Source organism: Solanum lycopersicum, chromosome 5 (assembly GCF_036512215.1).
Source record: "Solanum lycopersicum chromosome 5, SLM_r2.1".
In the NCBI taxonomy this organism is placed as follows: Eukaryota; Viridiplantae; Streptophyta; class Magnoliopsida; order Solanales; family Solanaceae; genus Solanum; species Solanum lycopersicum.
Window position 1 is genome coordinate 17,225,214 of NC_090804.1, and position 24,406 is coordinate 17,249,619.

Below are 24,406 nucleotides of genomic sequence, written 5' to 3' on the forward strand. Positions count from 1 at the left end.
CGAACCCACGGCCTCTAGGCGGAATGAATATTCAGAACCTTAAGGGGTATCTTGGGAAATGGACAAAGAGAGAAGAGAACCCATATTTTTTTGACGTTCAAACCTCGACTTTCTGCCCAAAAAATGCCGCCAAACACATGTCCAAATCCAAGAGCTTCAACACCAACTTGACGAAAAACCCTCTCTTTGCCTAACGTGTTTGATTAGTTGTTTGTTTATAATTTTCATTGTGAGATCTTCAAGTGGGAGAACTTTGGTTTACCTGCTATTTTTGTATGTTATTTGGTTGATAAAAACGTGAGTGAGAGTGATAGACACGTTAGAGAGACATATGAACGTGGGAGAGAAGAATTTTTTTAGGCTTAGAAGTCTAGTTTAGGACATAGTCTAATAAGGTTTTGTTTAATAATAAAAATCTGATTTACTTTTATTTTAAATCATATAATTAATACTAAATATAAATTAATTACATTCATTTACAAACTTAAATTAAAACCAGTTTAATTCATTGCTTCCACCTAGGTTCGAACCCGAGTGGAGAAAGACTTCACTTCAAGAGTCTAATTTTGGGCCTCTCTCCCTAAAGTTCCCATCCACCGTATTAATTAAATAATGAATTATGTATTTAGGGTAATTAAGATACTAACCTTAACCTGGAAAAAGACCATATTACCCCTAGACCCTCTAGACATAATATTTCCTCTTTTTAAGTCTTGTAAACACTCCTTTGAGTAAATCTTCGTATTCGAGAGTCCTACATGGTTGGACCCAACCTTTACTAGATCAACTAAATTCCCAAGTTAGTTATCTTGATGTAGAAAGGGTTCTGAGGTCTGGTTCTACGCGTGTCAATCCGTGTGAACCCGGTCTAATTGTTGGCATTCTAGACACATTAGCATTACTTAGCATCTCAATTTTTAGGGTTATTACTTTATCAAATATTTGGAACCATGGGCCTATGAAACTATCTTGTTCTGCCAGTTATTCACATCTAGTATACACAGCCTGTCCTGGTACCTATGTATGCCATCACCTCCCAAAGAAAAGGACTCATTAATGTTTATTAGCACTGAGTCCTTCAACTCCAACAACACATGATCATGATGATGATCCTTCTTGACTTTAGCTACCAAGGATGATTCAGAACTAGGATGAACTGAAACACCCACACTAGTAGAGTCAATCAATCTCTCACCCTGTCTGGCCAGTCTGTGTACATCCTTCACTAACTCCTTCTTCTTATCATCGACGTTGGTTGTACTCCCCATGCTCAACCTTCTCAAAGCATCAGCTACAACATTTGCCTTCCCTTGATGGTAGTGGATACTCATGTCATAGTTCTTCAATAACTCCAACCATCTCTGCCGGTGTAAGTTAGACTCTCTCTGCGTGTACAAGTACTGGAGACTATTGTAGTCTGTGAACACATCCACATGCACCCCGTACAAGTAATGCCTCCACATCTTCAATGAGAACACCAGAGCTGCCAACACCATGTCATGCGTGGGATAATTTTTCTCATGAACCATGATTTGTCTGGACGCATAGGCTATCCCCTTACAACCCTCCATAAGAGCACAACCCAATCAAACCATAGATGCGCCATAGTAAATAGTGTAACTCTCCCCAAAATTAGGCAACGTAAGCACTGGCGCTAAAGTGAGTCTGTCTTTCATATCCTGGGAACTCTTCTCACATGTTCCGCCTAATCGAACTTTGTTGTCTTCTAAGTCAAAGCTGTCAGTGGGGCAGCAATGGAGGAAAAACCCTCCACGAACATGCAGTAGTAACCAGCTATTCCTAGAAAGTTATGGATATCGGTGGGAGTAAGAGGTTTTGGCCAATTCTTTACAGCCTCAGTATTCCTAGGGTCCACCTCCTCACCCTGATCGGACAAAACATGACCTAGAAAATTCAATGATATAAGCAAGAAGTCACACTTGCTGAATTTGGCATACAACTAATGTTGTCTACGTACCTGAAAGGTATGTCTCAAATGTTGTTCATGCTATTCCTTGGTCTTGGAGTAGATGAGGAATGAATCAATGAATACTATGAAGAAAGAATCAAAGTATTCACGGAAGACTCGTTTCATGAGGTCCATAAATACAGCAGGTGCATTAGTGAGACCAAATGACATGACTAGGAACTCATAATGACCATAACGGGTATGAAATGTTGTCTTTGGGATATAATAATCCCTAACCCTAAGCTGATTATACCCGCGACAAAAATCAATCTTCAGGAATAAACTAGACCCTTTGGAGTTGATCGAATAAGTCATCTATTATGGGAAATGTATACTTGTTCGTTATAGTGACTTTTCAAGCATTTCTCAAATTAAGTGGTCGTAGTCTTAAAATGGTGTAGTGTACGTAGGGTAGGTGGTGGAATGGGATGCATCTACTTATTTCACTAAGTAGGAATTCCGAAAGGGAAATCTTGGTGTGTTGTTTTAGTGTTCTTCTAATGCCTTGTGTTTTAGTGGGGCTTTGTTCTCCTAAGGCGAGTAAGACTACAAGGGATAATCTTAGAGATCACGTAGGTGTGTATTGAAGGAGGCGTATGGGAGTTTCCTTCATATTTTACCTTGGTGAGTCTTAGGATAACCTTCTCTAGGGTAATGTCTTGGAAATGACTTCACTTCCTCTTGTCTTGACTTTGGGAGTTCACTGTTCTGGTATAAAATAAATTAACAGTAATGCTAAGTAGGTCACTGTAATGTTTGGGTACTCACTGTAAAATGGATATTTTTTCTAAAATTATTTAAATACGTCTCTAAGTGTTAAATTATGTTTCTTATGTTGTTTTACATCTATATTCATGAATGTTTTACTTAATTGGCATGAAAGTGTATTTTTATAAAAATGTCTTTTCTTGCATTTTTTCATCTTAGTACATTGTTTTGTACTAACCCCATACTTTTCTATACACTATTAGTATAGGTTTGGAAGTAAGGTTGAAGTTAGAAGACAAGTTTGGAGAAGACTCTCTCAGGACTAAGTTTGTTCACATGTATTCGAGGGCGTAGTTTTGTTTCTTAGTTTCTTTATTTACGACTCAATATGTATTTTTTTTAATCCAAAGGGTCGTGTCTCTAAGATATTATATCGTGTCCTTCAGTGGATTGTGACCATGAGATTTTCTTAGCATTTATGGAAGAATTCTTTATTATATTAAATGTGGTGAAAAGTTATAATGTTTCACTACTTTTCATGTCTTATGTATTAAATAATACTTGAAGGGCTTGTACTAAACCCCAAAGAGTCTACTGCGCCTTGCGATGATCGAAGGGTTCTCCCTAATTTCTAGGGGGTACTTGCGAGTCGTCATGGACTTGGTATCTTTAAGGTCTAAAGTCTCACAAGCCACATCTAATAGAGTGCTATTCATTTCTGTGAGTTGCGACATATCCATGGATGAGAGGCTATTGGACGATAGAGTCTTGTATTGTGCCATAGACTTATCTACATAAGATCTCTCTCTTCTTCTCCTTTGTCCGGTGGTTTTATAGGCGTGATTGCTTGGAAAGGGAGATGTTTCTATTTGAGGGTGAGGAAGGTGAGTTTTGATGCTTATGATGGTTTTGTGTCTATATGAAATAATGTGATTGTTAGTTTTTAGAATTGTAATGTGAAGCCATTTATGGCTATGTGTGAATTATGAGGTTGGAAGTATTGTGATGACAAATTGTATCATGATGTAGTTCTAAGCATTTTTAGAGTTAAAATGTTTGAGTGAATTCCATTTTTAAGGAAAATGAGTTATCTTATGATTCAGTTCAATGATAGTAAAAGACCTAAGGTGTAAATGTAAAGATTGTTGAAACGATGTGTTAATGTTGTTACAAAGAAGGAGTTTTTATTTAATGAGGTTGATCTATTAGGTGCTCAAGAGTTTAATGAGGTTATGTATACGGGAGTTTATTTAATATTTAATCCTAAAAGGAGAGTTCTATGCCTTACTTGTGAGGTGAAATTTAGTCTTGAGGTGCATGAGTTAAGAGTAGTATGAATTCCTAACTTGTGAAAGAGTAAAGGTACTTTGAAGTATTAGATTTTTAAAATGGCTTACCCTATGTGGAGGAGAATGAGTTAGGTAAAAAGGTGGTAGATATCCTTATCTTTTCTTCTATCCTTATTTAAACTTGAAACAAAATCCTTGATAGTTTGGAAATGGTTAACAGTTTCGCATATTAGTATGATTTGTATTTGTCTTTATGTTATGAGTTCCATTGATGGTATAAGGTTTTGCATGTTCTGGATGATATTATGTTCACATTGGGAGAATTGGTAGTCAACCTATATTTCTCTTGTTAAAGTGTAGCTAATGATATTGCTTAATTGCTTTGAAGTTGTGTTATCATGTTATAATTGAGTTAGTATGATGTTCCCTCTCATCTAGTCATGACTTCATGATGAAATTTTTTGAAAGATGAATTAGTAGATTTTTAGCGTGTTTCATTGTTAAGTTGTTGCATTCACTTAAGAAGTTCAAATATTTGAGAAATTGCATTTTTGATGAGAAATGGTTTCAATGTGTTTAAGAATATTTTTATGAAAATTCTTAATATTCGAGAATGTAGTTCCTTAAAAAAAATCTTGAAAGATATCTCTGTGTAAAGTAAAATATTTTGTTTTTTAGTGTTTATCGTTTTGTGTTGGCTGAATATCAGCCATATGTAAAAAAGTATTGTAAAAGTATGTCGGACAATAATAAAATAGGCCATTAGTAATAGTAAGTATTTTGTTTTTTGTGTCGGCAAAATGTAAAAAGGCCAAGTGTAAAGTGTCAGCCATTTTGGCCAAACGTGTAACGTTTTTGTGTATAAATAGAGGGTTTTCCCTCATAATAAAATCATCCCTCTTTCAAATACATCTCTCTCTCACTCTGAATTCTTTTAATTCCACTTCCACCCCACATTGGTATCAGAGCTAGCTAATTAAATAATTATGGAAAAACTTGAAGCTACAGATCTACAAAAACAGGTATACACTCTTAAATTTATGAGTAGCTAAATAGATTTATTCCTGAAAATCTCTTGTTGATTATAATTGTTTATCATGACTTAATAATGTTATAATAAAAATCTTTAGAAGGTTTGCTACAGAAATATTCTTGGAATAAGTATGCCCAGACTATGCCATCCTAAAGTTGAAACCGGTAGGCAAGAAGGCCGTTTAGGGGAGTAAACAAAGTTGAGGCGCTGTTAGGGTAACTAATAAAAGAAGAAAGCTATAGTAGTGACTAGACGAGATGATTATTAAATCATTATTATTTCATAATAGATAAGTATAATCCATTAAGAGGTCGGAAGGAATAAAACTTTTAGTCAAAATGAATAAGATGAATACTTATTTAATAGATGATGATGATAATTATAAGATATTACTACTCTATATACTAAAAAATCATAGTACTGATATAAAAAGAGAAATTTATGACAAATTGGTAACATATGAAATAATAGAAATAACAACCCAAGGTTGGACTGAGTTAACCATACAAAGTATACAAGATGAACTTTACTATGACATGTATGATTTATATGATGATATAGATATACTAAGAAACCAATGATAAATTACGAATACTTACAATATTGGGTAAAAACTACAGAAGACATAGATCTACATGAAAAATTACTAATTGAAAATTTATTCGATTATTTAAGAACTTGAGAAGTTAAACATCTAGAATATATTATAAATAATGCTAATGAAATACAACGATTAGATCTACTTAAAAGGGAATATTATAGAAAAACATTTTATGAAGAATAATACAACACCAAGCAAAGAAACTAAAACAACAAAACCAAGATAGATAAAAAGGTACGAAAGATATGGAAAGAATTAAAACCTTTATCTATAGAATATGAACTATCACAACTTATCAAAACAAGTAACTATAAAAAAGATCATTTAATAAATATAATCTCAAAAATAGAATACAAATATGTTTGTTAAAAACAGTATGAATAAAGAAAAATATAAACAACAATTGATAGAAAAATAGCTGAAAAAGAACAAGAACTACAACATAGAAAAAAAAGACTAGAAGAAAATATTTTAGCAGGAGTATGTAATAAATCAATATTAGCACAAAGAAAATTTATATTTATGTTAGAACTAGAAATAGATGGTCTTGAATATAGACTACAACATGATATAATTCATAAATTATAATGAACAAAGAAGAATTTGCAGTAGACGAAAAGACATATGAAAATCAAGACGGAATGATAATAAAAATAATATTTTCAAATTTAGGAAGAAGATATAAGAAAATTGTCATGACCCAAAACGAGCCGCGAGTGGCACCCACATTTATCCTTCTATGTGAGCGAACCATCCAGTCTAAACCCCAAATCATTTACCAATAATTGAACCATAATGAACAAAATACAATGCGGAAGACTTAAAACTCATTCTTATAACCAATAAAAACCTTCTAAAATTCAATACTTATTATTCCCAAATTCTGGAAGTCATCACCACAAGAACATCTATCCTCAAATTACTAAATCTAAGAGTATCTAAGAAGCTAAAATAAATAAACAGCTAGTCCATGCTGAAACTTCAAGGCATCAAGACGTGAAGAAGAAGATCCAGTCCAAGCTAGAAACAATAGCTCACCCTGAATTCTGGTGTGATGAAGACTGGCTAGAGTTGAGGACCAGTTGAAGACGATGGCACGTTTGCTGCACTCCACAAATAACAAAGAAAGAAACATACAAGTAGGGGTCAGTACAAGGCACAAGTACTGAGTAGATATCATCGGCCAACTCAAAATAGAAAGCAATATATATATAAGATAATAACATAAAATCAACCATAACACTTAACAGGTGACAACAACAAGTACCATAACCATTGGCCACAACCCAAGCACATCTATGAGGACTCAAGCCTCCACACCATACTTATTTGGGAAATAGGTTCTTTAGATTGAGTATATTAACATATTTCAAGATTCATTCTCTTTACTATCCTGGTGTCGGAACGTGACACTCCGATCCCCTCAATATTCATTCTCTTTATTATCCTGGTGTAGGAATGTGAGACTCCGATCCACTACTATCCTTGTGTCGGAACGTGACACTCCGATCCATCTACTATCCTGGTGTCGGAACGTGACACCCGATCCACTACTACTATCCTGGTGTCGGAACATGACACTCCGATTCATTAACCTCATTCTTTTAGTTTATGAAACCTTCTTTTATACTAAGGCATCATCATTAACAGAGAGTTTTTAAGGTTTAAGATTCAACAGCCTCATCATGCTAATTCATTACAATTACATAATCACACCATGCAAGCATACAATTAAGCATATAGAAGACTTTACAATACTACCCAATACATATCATTCGCTATTAAGAGTTTACTATGAAATAGCATAAACCATAACCTACCTCCACCGAAGAATCGTGATCAAGCAAGCTACTTCTCAAAGTCATTGCTTTCTTCTTCGCTTCTCCCTTCTCTCGATCGTTCGTTCTCCTCTCTTCTCTCTATTCTTTCTATTTTTCCTTATTCAAACCCTTTTTCTTTTACCCTAATTATCATATAATTAAGTATAAAAGATGATAAAAGTAACCCACTATTTATTTCAAGGGTATCTCCTTTAACCCCAAGTAATTTAATTATTAACCTTAACCCACTAACTTTATAATTATAAGCATGAATAGTCCAAAATGCACCTTAAAACCTTTTAACAGAAATCCGGCCCGAGTTGACTTACGAAGCTTGTGATGGTCCGTCCTGCAGGTCCGTCAAAAAGTTTAGAGAGTAAATTTTGTGGAAAGATTTGGGACAGTCCGTCGTGCAAACGACGGTCCGTCCTGCCATTCCGTCGTGAAGTTCAGAGAGTCGATCTCAGTACCCAAATTTTCAGAATCTAAGTGTTTTGGAACGAGACCCCCTCGAGGGTCCGTCGTGCCCATGAAGGTCCATCGTGGGATTCATCGACCCAGGCAGTTATTACAAGAATAAACTCTACTGCTCAAAATGATTAAACAGGTCGTTACAATAGATACCAATTTACCCATCGTTTGTCCTCAAACGATCAGAAGAAGAAAAACAAGGGCAAAAAGGAGTACCTGAATCTGTAAACAGGTGTGGGTATCTTTCTTGCATATCAGCCTCCTTCTCCCAAGTGGATTCTTCAACCGGCCGATTCTTCCATTGAACCTTGATGGATGCAATCTCCCTTGACCTCAACTTGCGGACTTCTCTATCTAAAATAGCAACATGCTCCTCCTCATAAGACAAATTCTCATCAAGAAGGACTGAATCCCTACGAATGATGTAGTTTCCATCCCCATGGTATCTTTTCAACATAGACACATGAAATATCAGGTGCACTCCTAACAGTCCTGGGGGCACGGCTAATTCATAAGCTAGCTCCCCCACGCGCTTCAGAACTTCAAATGGAGAAATATACCTCGGACTAAGCTTACCTCGCTTACCAAACCGCATCACCCCTTTCATGGGTGAAACCTTCAGCAAGACTTGCTCACCCTCAATAAACTCCAAGCCTCTCACCTTTCGATCTGCATATTCTTTCTGCCTACTTTGAGCCGCTAGAAGCTTTTCCTGAATTCATTTCACTTTATCTAACGATTCCCTAAAAAGGTCAGTACCCCAAGGTCTAACCTCAAAAGCATCAAACCACCCAATGGGAGACCTACATCTTCTCCCATACAGTGCCTCAAATGGGGCCATATCAATAATTGAGTGATAGCTATTGTTGTATGAGAACTCTGCTAAGGGTAAGAAGTTATCCCAATGACCACCAAACTCTATCACATATGCACAAAGCATATCCTTCAAAACCTGAATCGTTCGCTCAGACTGACCATCGGTCTGAGGGTGAAATGCAGTACTAAGATCAAACCTAGTACCTAACTCGGCATGTAATGTTCTCCAAAATTTAGAAGTAAATTGTTTACCTCTATCTGATATGATGGAAAGTGGAACTCCATGCAATCGAACAATTTCTGAGATGTAATGTATGGCTAACTTCTCTGCATTGTGAGTCACCTTGACCGGAATGAAGTGAGTAGACTTAGTTAATCTGTCAACAATTACCCAAATGGAGTCATACTTACCCATTGTCTTTGGAAGACCAACCACGAAGTCCATTGCAATTCTTTCCCACTTCCATTCAGGAATGGGCATTCTCTGAATTGTCCCTCCAGGCCTCTGGTGTTCATACTTTACCTGCTGACAATTCGGGCATTGAGCAACAAACTCAACAATGTCACGCTTCATCCTACTCCACCAAAAATGTTTCTTTAGGTCACGATACATCTTGGTTGCACCAGGATGTATAGAATACCTTGAACTATGAACCTCTGTAAGAATAGTGTGAATCAAATCATTGACGCAGGGTACACATACCCTTCCCTTAATTCTCAAAACACCTTCCTCATCGATTTTTGCTTCTTTAGCGTCTCCTCGCAACACCTTATCTCAAATCCGGACCAGTTTCTCATCAGTAAACTGCCCTCCCTTAATCTTGTCAAGAATGGAAGATCTTGCCTCCACACAGGCCAAAAATCCTCCCTTCTCATTTACTTCTAGCCATATAAAATCATTAGCCAGAGTCTGAACCTCTCTAGCCAATGGGCGTCTAGAAACCTGCAAGTGAGCTAAACTTCCCATGCTTCCTGCATTTCTACTTAAAGCATCCGCCACAACATTAGCTTTTCCCGGATGATACAAGATAGTGATGTCGTAGTCCTTCAGTAGTTCCATCCATCTCCTCTGTCTCAAATTCAAATTTTTCTGAGTAAAGACATACTGTAAACTACGATGATCCGTATAGACTTCACACTTAACCCCATATAGATAATGTCTCCATTGCTTTAATGCAAACACTAGTGAAGCCAACTCCAAATCATGGGTCGGATAATTACGTTCATGCACCTTTAATTGCCTCGAAGCATAAGCAATTACATTCTTCTCTTGCATTAGAACTGCACCCAAACAAGAATAGGATGCATCACAGTAAACAATAAAATTCTTTCCTTCCACTGGCAAGGTAAGGATTGGTGCAGTAGTCAACAAGGTCTTGAGTTTCTTAAATCTTTCCTCACACTCGTCCGACCATACAAAGGGAACACTCTGCTTAGTCAAGTTTGTCAATTGGGAAGCAATAGAGGAAAATCCCTTGACAAATCGCCGGTAGTAGCTAGCTAAACCAACAAAGCTCCTCACCTCTGTAACATTAGTAGGTATTACCCAACTCTTCACTGCTTCGATCTTAGAAGGATCTACCATCACTCCATCCTTAGAAACCACATGCCCCAAGAAGGACACTGAATCAAGCCAAAACTCACACTTGGAGAATTTGGCATAAAGCTTTTTCTCCCTCAACATTTCCAATACAATTCTCAATTTCTCCTCATGTTCTTTCCTGCTCTTTGAGTATACCAGTTTATCATCAATGAATACAATGACAAAGAGATCCAGATATGGCTTAAAAATCCCGTTCATCAAGCTCATGAAAGCAGCAGGGGCATTCGTAAGTCCAAAAGACATTACTAAGAATTCATAATGTCCATATCTTGTCCGAAAAGCAGTCTTGGGCACATCTGTTGCCCATATTTGAAATTGATGATAACTGGATCTCAAATTGATTTTTGAGAAGGTACAAGCACCTTGTAACTGATCAAACAAATCATTAATGCGAGGAGGAATATACCTTTTCTTAATAGTTACCTTATTCAGTTGCCTGTAGTTTATGCACATCCTAAAACTTCCATCCTTCTTCTTCACAAAAAAAATGGGAGCACCCCCAAGGAGATGCACTTGGTCTAATAAAGCCTTTTCTAACAATTTTTGAAGTTGGGCCTTTAACTCTCTTAACTCAGCGGGAGCCATTCTATAAGGGGGTATGGAAATGGGGCGAGTACCCAGCTCCAGATCAATGCAAAAGTCAATATCCCTATCCGGTGCCATACCAGGAAGGTCTGCAGGAAACACATCCAGAAACTCACGGACTATCGAAACCGACTCAATTGAAGGTACTTGGTTAGTATCATCCCTTAGGTGTGCCAAGAAAGCTAAACACCCTTTACTAACCATTATATTAGCACGAAGAAAGGAGATGATACGAACTGGAGTGGAAGTGTAGTCACCCTCACATACTAACGGAACTGTCCCAGGCTTGGCTAACGTTACAGTTTTAGCATTACAATCTAAGATTGCAAAATTTGGAGAAAGCCAAGCCATACGCAGAATTACATTGAAATCAACCATTTCTAAGATAACCAAGTCTACATGAGTATCGCTCCCCACAAACGTTACAAGACAAGACCTATACACCTTTTCAACTACCACAGACTTACCCACCGGAATAGAAACACGAATAGGCATGTCAAGCAATTCACAATGTAAATTAAGACCAGTAGCAAATGAGGAAGATATATATGAAAATGTGGATCCAGGATCAAATAATACAGAAGCCATGCAATCAAAAACCAAAAGATTACCTGTGATAACAGCACCAGATGTCTCCGCTTAAGAGCTCCTAGGGAAAGCATAACAATCGGCCCTCTCACCTGTCTACATGTTGCCCCTACCATGTTGTGCTGCAGTAGTTCCAGTTTGTCCGTCACCACGGCAATTTTGGTGACCATCATTACCTCGGCCACCACGTCCTCCAGGATGACGGCCTCTTCCATGACCACTTCTACCTCTGACTATTGGGGGTCTGTAACTCTGTTTTGGTCAATACCTCCTAATATGTCCAGTCTCCCTAGAGCCATAACACTCTCTAGATTCAAGCATAGGTCTCTGTGAGAATAACGAAGTCTGGGGATAACCTCCAAACTCAGAGAAATGTTGACCGGTCTGTGGTGGACCCCCAGCTACAGCCTGTAGTGAAGACTGAATAGGTCGGGCTGGATAACCTCCAGAACTCTTCCCTCTGGAGTAAGAACCACTAAACTCACCTCTCTTACGAAACTTCTTAGTAGTTGATGCCATGGTGAAGTCATATGGCTTCACTCCCTCCACCTCTATCTCAAAGTCTACCACTTCCTGAAAGCATTTTGCTGTAGCAGCTACCTATAAGGCTGAAATCCGCAAATCTGACCTCAACCCCTTCACAAAACGGCGAATCCGCTCTTTTGGACTGAAATAAAGCTGGGTGGCATACCTGGATAGTGCACGAAACTTAGCCTCATAAGCAGTAACCGACATCCTTCCTTGCTCTAGGCTTAGGAACTCATCACTCCTCCTATCCCTCAAAGTACGGGGTATATACTTCTCCATAAATAAACTAGAGAATGATTCCCAAGTCATGGGTGGTGCCTGTGCTTGTTGGCACTCAACATATGACCGCCACCACATTTTGGCGTTCCCCTGAAACTGATAGGTCACAAACTCAACGCCAAATCGTTCTACTATGCACATCATGTAGCAACTCATGACAATCAACCAGAAAATCATAACCATCCTCAGATTCAGCACCCTTGAATACTGGAGGTTTCAACTTCAAAAATTTACTGAAAAGTTCGTGCTGATCACTTGTCATTATAGGCCCTGTAGTAAATCGAGGAAACATGCCTATTTCCAATGAGGCATCCACGCGGAGAGCCACAGCAGCTGCATGTTGTACTCCCAGAACCTGAGGTGCTGGTGCAGAAAAAACTGGAGGTGTCTGGCCCTTATCAGATAACCCGCTAAGATAAGCAAGAACCTGATTAATCATCTCTGGGGTAGGTTGGGGTTGTAATTCCTCATTCTGCACTTGCTCATTCTCCCCTTCCTCACCCTCTCTTACTACTTCCTCAGTCGGTGGAGGAGTCACCGCCCTAGTACTAGATGGGCCGGGTGCTTGTCCTCTTCCTCTAGAGGACGTCCTCCCGCGACCTCTACCACGGCCTCTTGCCACCGCTCCTCTTCGAGCTACAGCCCCAGTGGCTGGCACAGACGCATCTTGTCTTGCCGGTGTTGGTGTTGGCGCAGTTGTTGCTCTAGTTCTAACCATCTGCGAAATAGAGTGAAGATGGTCAGATACCAATTTGTATCACCTAGATACCAATTGGATCCAAGTAATAGCATGAAATAAAGAAAGAATGGAATTTTCCTAAAGTCCTATAGCCTCTCAAAGAAAAGTAAAGGCGTCCCCCTACCATTCCTCAAGACTCTACTAGACTCGTTCTTGTGTGATGAGACCAACGAACCTAATGCTCTGATACCAAGTTTGTCACGACAAAAAACGAGCCGCGAGTGGCACCCACATTTATCCTCCTATGTGAGCAAACCAACCAATCTAAACCCCAAATCATTTACCAATAATTGAACCATAATGAACAAAATACAATGCAGAAGACTTAAAACTCATTATTATAACCAATAAATAACTTCTAAAATTCAATACTTATTATTCCCAAAATCTGGAAGTCATCACCACAAGAACATCTATCCTCAAATTACTAAATCTAAGAGTATCTAAGAAGCTAAAATAAATGAACAGCTAGTCCATGCCAGAACTTCAAGGCATCAAGACGTGAAGAAAAAAAGATCCAGTCCAAGCTAGAAACAATAGCTCACCCTGAATTCTGGTGTGATGAAGACTTGCTAGAGTTGAGGACGAGTTCAAGATGATGGCACGTTTGCTGCACTCCACACATAACAAAGAAAGAAACATACAAGTAGGGGTCAGTATAAGGCACAAGTACTGAGTTGATATCATCGGCCAACTCAAAATAGAAAGCAATATATATCAGATAATAACATAAAATCAACCATAACACTTAACAGGTGACAACAACAAGTACCATAACCATTGGCCACAACCCAAGCACATCTATGAGGACTCAAGCCTCCACACCATACTCATTTGGGAAACAGGTTCTTTAGATTGAGTATATTAACATATTTCAAGATTCATTCTCTTTACTATCCTGGTGTCGGAACGTGACACTCCGATCCCCTCAATATTCATTCTCTTTATTATCCTAGTGTCGGAACGTGACACTCCGATCCACTACTATCCTAGTGTCGGAACGTGACACTCCGATCAATCTACTATCATGGTGTCGGAACGTGACACCCGATCTACTACTACTATCCTGGTGTCGGAACGTCACACTCCGACCCATTAACCTCATTCTTTCTGTTCATCAATCCTTCTTTTATCCTAATCCATCATCATTAACAGAAAGGTTTTAAGGTTTAAGATTCAACAACCTCATCATGCTAATTCATTACAACTACGTAATCACATCATGCAAGAATACAATTAAGCATATAGAAGACTTTACAATACTACCCAATACATATCATTCGCTATTAAGAGTTTACTATGAAATGGCATAAACCATAACCTACCTCCACCGAAGAATCGTGATCAAGCAAGCTACTTTTCAAAGTCTTTGCTTTCATCTTCGCTTCTCCCTTCTCTCGATCGTTCATTCTCCTCTCTTCTCTCTGTTCTTTTTATTTTTCCTTATTCAAACCCTTTTTCTTTTACCCTAATTATCATATAATTAAGTATAAAAGATGATAAAATTAACCCACTATTTATTTCAAGGTTATCTCCTTTAACCCCCAAGTAATTGAATTATTAACCTTAACCCACTAATTTTATAATTATAAGCATGAATAGTCCAAAACGCCCCTTAAAACCTTTTAACAGAAATCCGACCCAAGTGGACTTACAAAGCCTGTGACGGTCCGTCATAACTATGACGGTCCGTCCTGCAGGTCCGTCACAAAGTTCAAAGAGTAAATTTTGTGGAAAGATTTGTGACGGTCCGTCGTGCCAACGACGGTCCGTCCTGCCATTCCGTCGTGAAGTTTAGAGAGTCGATCTCAGTACCCAAATTTTCATAATCTAAGTGTTTTGGAATGAGACCCCCTCGACGGTCTGTCGTGCCCATGACGGTCCGTCGTGGGATTCGTCGACCCAGGCAGTTATTACCAGAATAAACTCTACTGCTCAAGACGACTAAACAGGTCATTACAATAATAGGAAATAACCTATATTTAATGTTAGAAAAAGAAACAGTAAGATTAGTAGATAGTTTAACAGCCATGATAAGAATAACAAAAGAAAATGAAGAAATAGACAAATCAAAAGAAATTGAAAAAATAAAAATACAAGCAAAACAAGAAGTACAACATTTAGAAGAAATAAAAAATACAAGAATAAGTGAATTAGAAAAAGAATTAGTTAGGTTAAAATTATTATATGAAAATAAACAAAAACAAAAGGAAAAAGATAAAGAGCTTGAATTAACTAATGAAATAAAAGAGATGGAACAAAAATTTAATGAAGATCTTGAGGTAAATGAAGTAAATGAAATAGATGAAAATGAAAATGACCAAAAATCAGAAATAAGTGACATAAGTGAGACATATACAAAAATTCTAGAACAGGTAAATAAACCAAAAAAACTAGAAATAAACACAGGAGACATGAGTAGAACCAGTACGTCAAGTGTTAAAACCCCAGATAATAGTCCCAGAAATAGTCCTAGAGCTAGTCCTTGATGGACACCACCTACTTATTATACAGAAAGTTATCAACAATCAGATAGAAATAATGCAATATCGAATAGTAAATTAAATAAAAATTGGATACCAAAACCAATAAGTTAACAATATAATTTCTTAGATCTAGATTGTGTCATAGACATAAATAAAGCAATATTACTATTGACAGAAAATATATCTAAACAATTAATAGATAACAAAACAGAAACAACAAAAACACCGAGATACATAGAAAGAACATTCGTAGGAACAACAAAATTATGGATAGAAAACCTACCCACAGAAAGCTTAGAAGTACTTAGAAGTGATAAGAAAATGGATGGATCCCCATCAGCAACAAATATAGAAATATTAGATAAATACGAATCAGCAATAAGAAATGAATTTGGAGGTATGACCACAGATATAAAAGAACAAAACAGAGAAAAAATAATAAACAGACAACTTATGACAAAATTATCTATATGTAAAATGTGTTACATTGAACAATATACTTGTGCATTTAAAGAATATTACTACACATCAAAATATAATTTAGATGAAGAAAGAGAGATAAGACAACAATATTTTACAAAATTACCAGAACCCTTTAGCACAAAAATAATTAAAGATTGGGATAATGAAGGGATAGTAGATACTTTAGGAGCTAGAATAAAATTCCTATCTCAATGATTTACACAATTATGTGAAAGCCAAAAAGAAAAATTAAAATTGGAAAAAGTACTAAATAAAAATTTAGCATGTTGCAAAAATAGAATGGCACCACAATTTGGATGTACAAATAAAAAACAAAAATCCAAAAGATATAAAAATTATAGAAAAAATAAAACTAAGTATAAATATAAACAACTAAGATGAAGGTATTATATAAAAAATTATAAAGTAAAAAGACCATATAAACCAAAGAGGAAAATATCCCAATGTACTTGTTACAATTGCGGAAAGATAGGACACATAGCTAAGGATTGTAAATTACCAAAAGATCCAAGAAGAAAATAAATAGCAGAATTAATCTTAGACAATGAAAAATATATGCAAATGGAATACATAGACTATGAATTAAGTGATAACGACAGCATATATGAAATATCAGATATAGAAACTGAAAATGAAGAATAAAATTTAGATAATAAAATAGAAGAAAAAAATATAATGTCTGAAAATGAAATAATATCTAAAGAAAATTATGAAAATGAAGAATTATCACACCAAAAGATTATATTTGATAATACAGTTTTTGAACAAATAAAAGGAAAAGAATTAGATTTAAGTGTTGGAAAGATACTCGAAATACCTACATTAAAAAACTGGTTTAAAAGAAAAAAGAAGAATACTATGTAGTTAGTCAAAAAGAACACGTCATAGACTGTAAATATACAAGCGGAAAGGCATAGATACCTATAATAAGCAAACGAATAATAAATAAAGGAATACAAGACATAAAAAATAAAGCAGCTATAAAATATGTACATTTAGGAGGAACAGAAATACGAATAAAAGCTTGTTTCAGAGAAGGAATAGATACACCCATTGAAATATATTTAGGAGATGACAGAATAATACACCCTATAGAAAAAACTGTAATAAGTGCAGTTAAAGGAAATTTAATATACCAAAAATTTAAATTTATAATAAGTGCTAATTATACAGTAGCATTAACAGATACAAATATAGATAAATCATTAGTATTATATTGGAAAATGTCAGGAATAGAGTTAACACCAGGAAGTAAGATATTCACAGCAAGATGTAAAAACCTATATATATTAACAACAAAACATAAAATAACAGCAAGGAATAAAATTGATAAGATAAAAATAGAAAATCCTTTTGAAAAATAATTACAGTATTAGATAAGAATGACTATAGCTATAAAGAAATTGATACAGAAGGAGATTTTGAAATAGTAAAAGAAAGATTAAGTGTCACGACCCAAAAATGGGTGTGATGACACTCGTCTTATCCCACAAAGACAAGTCAGCCTAAAACCAAATATCTTACAAAGTGCGGAAGTAATGACAATTCAACAACAATTTCTATTATGAAACCAAGTCATATTAATTCAATTTCAAAAACCCGGTTGTCACGTGCACAAGCCTCTAATGTAAATATTAGAATTGAAATAAAAATAGGAGTCTAAAATGAAGTTGTCTTTCAAGTAAAAACAAAATCATAAACTGGAGTAGGAAAGTTCGCTGAGATGACAAGCAGCTACCTCACAACCCTCCACAAGATGCCTCAGAAACGAAAAGAATGACAGGTATCAAGAAGATCCAGGCTCGTAACCTACAAAAATTTATAGAAGCAAGGGGTGAGTACCAAACCACGCAGTACCCAAAAATCCAACCTCTAAACACAAGTTAAGTGAACAAAATACGGGTACTTCTTACACCCTATCTAGACCCCACGCTACAGCCTAACAGTTTGCAGTTTACCAAACACACAACTCAATAACCACACTCTATCAGTTTACACATTTTCAATAACAACTCAATATTCAACAGTCAGAACCTTCACAGAAAAACACTCACAAGATCAGCAAAACACGTGTTCAAGTTCATCAATAATAAATGTGCAATGTCATGAGATGCAATGTCAAATATAATGATGCATGTCTTTCTTAACGATACACACCCGCTGTATCTCAGTCCGGGACCCATGGGGGACATATTTGTTCATGCATCTGTCAAGGTGTACGACACGACCCTCGATAATAGTAACCATCAGGGCGCGTGATACGTCCCTCGAAATATAATATCCATCGCGGCGCGCGATACGACCCTTGAAATGGTACATCCTCTTACCACAACCATGTCTCAGATACAATGCAAATGACATGCTCAAATGAAAATGAGGAGATAACCATTTTGATACCAAAGCGCAATTCACCAACAAATAAGTTCTCAATATCACACAAGAAGTTACACGAATTTCATACGCTTAACAAGAGTTTAGAAATCCACTTGCCTTAGCCAATCGAATAATTACTCTTGGACTTGAACCTTCCCTTTTTGTTGAGCTTCTGAACCAATGGAATCTATCAAGTATATATTAACAATAAAGTTTCAGAATTAACAACACTCGCACTTTTATGTGTTTAACCTTGACCTAAAAATACACCCCAATTTATAATCAAGTTCGTAATTCTTGATGCCAAGTAACATTTCAACTATTATATTTTACAAGTTTCAAGTCTAGAATTTCATCCCAATTTTCTTTTTCAATATCATAATTTAAATGGTATTCACAAAATATCATTCACCCAATATTTAAATAATATACATACCAATATATCAAAATTTGAACCATAATATAATAACTAAGAATCTAAAAATTACACTCGAAAGAATTCATATTTACGTAGCAGAATTATGATCCAGTAGTATGCTAACTCCCAAAAAAAATATAACTTTTCAGTGCTTCTGAAGCATACAATATAAACTAATAAATTATTATTCCAAACAAAACATTGTATTCCAATTGACTTCATCGTGTCCACTACAACCTAATACAACAATTATATTATTATAATAATATTTCATATGGGTAATGTTCATAGAAACTTTAATATTTCTTAAAAAAATATTTCCAGGGACCCACGTTGATTACTAATATTTTCCATTCACTTCACTTTAGCTTGATGTTCATCCTATTTATGACAATTATTTTATCTTTTTTTTCCTTCTTTCATGTACCAACAATACACTTTAAATTCAATGAAAGGAAAAAGATTTAATACTTTATCGATTCACTCAAATTTTACCCAAAGTACATAATGAATAACATATTTCCAACATAACAAAAATATTTATATTCTAGTAGTACTTCATCTGCCAACCAAATTAATTAAACTAATACACTCAAGTCCATCAATATATGTATAAAATATATGCATCGATCGGTACAAGAATGGAAAATTAGCTTTATATATACATATTTGTTTGCTTACCTAATTGTTTCTGGGTTCCGTCGAACAAGTTTTCCACAATTTGTCTTCCACTTTCGTCCGCAAAGGTGAGTTTCTTGCCTTCTTTTTTTTTTTATGAATTCCAAACCCTAATAATTTATTTCCCTATATGGGTCAAGTTGTATGAAACTAATCATAAACATAACCCATTCATCATTAATTAAAATTAGTTATTTAATAACTAATTATCAATTGATTCGCTCTAATTGAATTAAAATTTAAAATTTCAAAAAAAAAAGACTTTTCGGGTCATTACATTATTCACCACTAAAACCATGTTCGTCCCTGAGCATATGAAGAAAGAAAATACCTGGAACTTCAAAAAGTTGTGGATATCTAGCACGCATGTCAGACTATTTCTCCCAAGATGTCTCTCCCACTGATCGGTGCTTCCATTGCACCTTCACTGAAGCAATTTCTTTGGTCCTAAGCTTTCGAACCTACCTTTCCAAAATAGCTATAGGCTCCTCCTCAAATGTCAAGTCTGGACCCAACTCCGTGGAATCAAGTGAAAGCACATAAGATTCATGCGGAATGTACTTCCGAAGCATAGTGACATGAAACACAGGATGAACTACCAACAAACTAGGTGGGAAGGCAAACTTATAGGCCACCTCTCCCACTCGGCTCAAAATCTCAAAAGGTCAAATGAATCTAGGTCTAAGCTTGCCCTTCATTCCGAACCTCATCACACCCTTCATGGGTGATACTCGGAGCCAAACATGATCACCCTCCATAAACACTAAGGCTCTAACTATCCGGTCTGCATAACTCTTTTGTCGACTCTGAGCTGTCAATAATCTATACTGAATCATACGGACTTGCTCCATAGCATCTCTAAGCAAGTCTGTATCCAAAGAGTCCATCTCCGCCGAATCAAACCAACCAATCGGAGATCTACACCGTCTACCATACAAAGCCTCAAATGGGGCCATCTGGATACTAGAGTGATAACTGTTATTATAGGCAAACTCAACTAATGGTAAATGTTGATCCCATCTAGCACCAAAATAGATCACACACGCTCGAAGCATATCTTCTAATACCTGAATGGTCCGCTCAGATTGACCATATGTCTGAGGGTGAAATGCCGTGCTCATATCTAACTGAGTACCCAGACCATGTTGTAATGCCTTCCAGAAATGAGAAGTAAACAGTGAACCTCGATCTGATATGATAGAAATAGGAACTCCATGTAGTCGAACAATGTGAATGATATATAGCTCGGCTAACTTTTCTGCCGTATACTTCACCCGAACCAGAATGAAGTGGGCAGACTTGGTCAGCTTATCAACAACAACCCAGATAGAGTCATAACCATTCACTGTGGTAGGCAAACCCACAACAAACTCCATAGTAATCCGCTCCCACTTCCAAGTGGGAATAGGCATCCTTTGAGATACACCCCCAGGTCGCTGGTGCTCACACTTGACCTGCTGGAAAGTCAAACACCTCAAAACAAAGTCTGTAATATCTCTCTTTATCCCACACCACCAGTAATGCTCACTCAGATCATGATACATCTTCGCCGCTCTCGGATGGATTGAATATCGAGAACAATGGGCCTCCTCAAGGATCAATCTAATCAAATCTCCTATCTTGGGCACACAAATCCTGCCTCCGATCCTCAAGACACCATCAGAATCAAGGACAGCCTCCTTAGCTTCCCCTCTCAATAATGTCTCGAATGAGAGATAATTTTTCATCATCAAACTGGTGTGCACGAATCTTCTCGACTAAAGAAGATCGAGCCTCAATAAAAGCAATCATCCCATCGCTCTCCTCTGAGATCTGTAATCGGACAAGACTGTTAGCTAACAATTGAACATCTCTAGCCAATGGTCTCTCCTCAACACTAAGAGATGCAAGACTCCCCGTGCTATGCGTCTTCCTACTCAAAGCATCGGCCGCAACATTGGCCTTCCCCGGATGATACAGAATGGTAATATCATAGTCCTTCGACAACTCAAGCCATCTTCGTTGCCTAAAGTTCAAATTCCTCTGGCTCAAGATATACTGAAGACTCCGATGATCAGTGAAGATCTCACAATGCACTCCATACAAATAATGACGCCATAACATAAGTACAAATAGCACAGCCGCCAACTCCAAATCATGAGTAGGGTAGTTCTTCTCATGGGATTTCAACTGCCTAGAGTCATAAGCAATCACTTTCCCCTTCTGCATCAACACACCACCAAAACCAACTCCTGAAGCATCACAATACACAGTAATGTCTACACCCTCCTCAGGTAGAGTCAACACAGGAGCAGAAGTCAACAAAGTCTTGAGCTTTTGAAAGCTCTCCTCACACTCATTAGACCACTGAAAACTCACATCATGTCGAGTCAATCTAGTCAATGGAGCTGCAATAGTAGAGAAACTCTAAACAAATCGTCGATAATAGCCTGCCAATCCCAAAAAACTCCTAATCTCAGTATGTGAAGTAGGTCGCGTCCAGCCTCTAACTGCCTCAATCTTGGCCGGATCTACTCTAATACCCTCCTTAGACACCACATGTCCTAAGAATGCCACAGAAGTAAGCCAGAACTCACACTTTGAGAACTTGGCATACAACTTTTCTTCTCTCAACCTATGAAGTACAATCCTCAAGTGTCAGACATGGTCCTCCTTAGTCTTGGAGTAAACCAAGATGTCATCGATGAAAACAATCACAAAAGAATCAAGGTATGGTCGAAACACCCCATTCATCAACTCCATGAATGCTGCAGGGGCATTAGTCAATCCGAAGGACATAAATAGGAACTCATAATGCCCATACTGAGTTCGAAAAGCTATCTTAGGGATATCTGACGCCCTAATCTTCAACTGATGATACCAAGACCTCAAATAAATCTTAGAGAACAATGATGCTCCCTGTAACTGATCAAATAAGTCATCAATACGCGGAAGAGGATACTTATTCTTCACTGTTACCTTGTTCAACTGTCTGTAATCAATACACATTCTCATAGTCCCATCCTTCTTCTTCACAAATAATACAGGGGCACCCCAAGGTGATACACTAGGGCGAATAAAACCCTTACTCAATAAATCCTGCAACTGATCCTTCCATTCTTTCAACTCTGCTGGGGACATACGATATGGAGGTATAGAAATAGGCTTAGTGCCCGACTCCAAATCAATAGCAAAATTGATATCCCTATCGGGTGGAACAGCTGGAAGATTATCAGAAGGAAATACATCAGGAAACTCCTGAACCACGGGAACAGAGTCCATGGGAGGTGGTTCAAAACTAGTATCCCGAATAAAAGCTAAGTAAGACAAACACCCCCTCTCCACCAATCTCTTAGCACGGATAAAAGAGATGACCTTTCTAGGATAAGAACCACTAACACTCTTCCACTCAACCCTCGGAACACCAGGCATTGCTAAAGTCACAGTCTTAGCATTACAATCAAGGACAACATGATAAGGAGAAAGCCAATCTATACCCAAGAAAACATCAAAGTCCACCATCCCCAGAATGATTAGGTCTACCCAAGTGTCATACCCAGCCAAAGAAACAGGACATGATCGATACACTCGATCCACTACTAAAGGCTTATCCACGGGTGTAGAAACACGAATAGGTACAGTCATGCCATCATCTATCATATCAAATTTAGCAGCAAAATACGTAGACACATAAGAGAATGTAGAACTTGGATCAAACAACACAGACGCAGGTCGATGGAATACTGGGATGATACCTGTAATAACAGCATCGAGGTCTCCGCCTTAGGTCTCCCGAGGAAAGCATAGCAGTGGCCTCCTCGTCCACCTCCATCCTGGGTGGTACCTCTACCCCCACTCTGCTGAGCTGCAACACCACTACTAGAAACTCTATCACCTCTACCTGACTGAACTCTGCCACGACCTCTACCCTGTGGTGCTGGTGGTCTAGTCTGGAATGAAGAATTAGGTCGAGGCCCACAATGACCCCTTTGAGAAGTACACTGCCGCATTAGATGATCGGGATCTCTACAAGAAAAACAAAATTTCTGACCTGGGAACTGTTGTGTGGACCCTGAAAACCCACTATAATTGCCTCGCCCGGTAGGTCGCTGCTGTGAACCGTACGATCCCTGAACTGTCCCATAAGAACCCCTAGATGTATGGCCACCCTCAAATGTTGGCATAGATGCATGAATAGGTCCCCGCTGCTGAAAAGAACCACTCACTCTCTGTGATCCCCTACCTCCAGATGAGGAACCCTAAAACTGATCTGATATAAGAGCACTTTTAGGGTCCCCAAACTCCTCTCTCTCCATCAATTATGCCTCTTTGGCGGCGCTCACAATAGACTGGAAAGAAGTCCCCTCCTTAGATGTCCGAAACACAGCTGACCAGATAGAGAATGTCAATCCCCTCACAAATCTGCGGATCCTCTCTGTCTCATTTGGAATAATGGCCAACGCATGCCTAGACAACTGGAAAAAACGCGCCTCATACTCTGTAAACGTTAAACCATCCTGTCTCAGACTCTCAAACCTCAAGCGACTCTCCTCTCTCACGCTCCATGGGATAAAACGATCTTGGAATGCGCTAGCAAACTGCTCCCAAGACACTGGAGGAGTTCCAATTGGCAAACATCCCGAATAAGTCCTCCACTAGTCTCTCGCTGGTCCACGAAGCTGGAGTGTAGCATATCGAACCCCATGTGACTCAGCTAATCCAACTACCTCTAGTAACTCTCAGCAGTTAGTGAGAAACTCATGAGCGTCCTCGCTCTTACCACCCTGAAACTGAGGTGGGTCTATCTTTCGAAATCTCTCATACCTACGCTGCTCATCCTCTGTCAGAACAACCATCGATGCAACTTGACCCCCAACTGCTGGTGCAACATCATTCTGAACCGCGGGATCTACTGGTAGTTGCCCCACCGCATCTTGAACAGCTGGAGCTTGTTGCAGCT

General features: G+C 37.7%; 1 protein-coding gene across 1 annotated transcript; it reads right to left on the reverse strand.

Moving 5' to 3' along the window:
* Positions 1-1,726: 1,726 nt before the first annotated feature.
* On the reverse strand, positions 1,727-21,011 carry LOC138348681 (uncharacterized). Its single transcript, XM_069298251.1, has 9 exons — positions 20,814-21,011; positions 19,933-20,027; positions 17,170-17,278; positions 12,112-12,174; positions 11,864-12,056; positions 11,097-11,212; positions 10,976-10,984; positions 8,468-8,603; positions 1,727-1,905 (listed from the first exon to the last, which is right to left on the reverse strand). Exons 1-9 carry the CDS (start codon positions 21,009-21,011, stop codon positions 1,727-1,729), a joined length of 1,098 nt encoding a protein of 365 aa, XP_069154352.1.
* Positions 21,012-24,406: the final 3,395 nt, after the last annotated feature.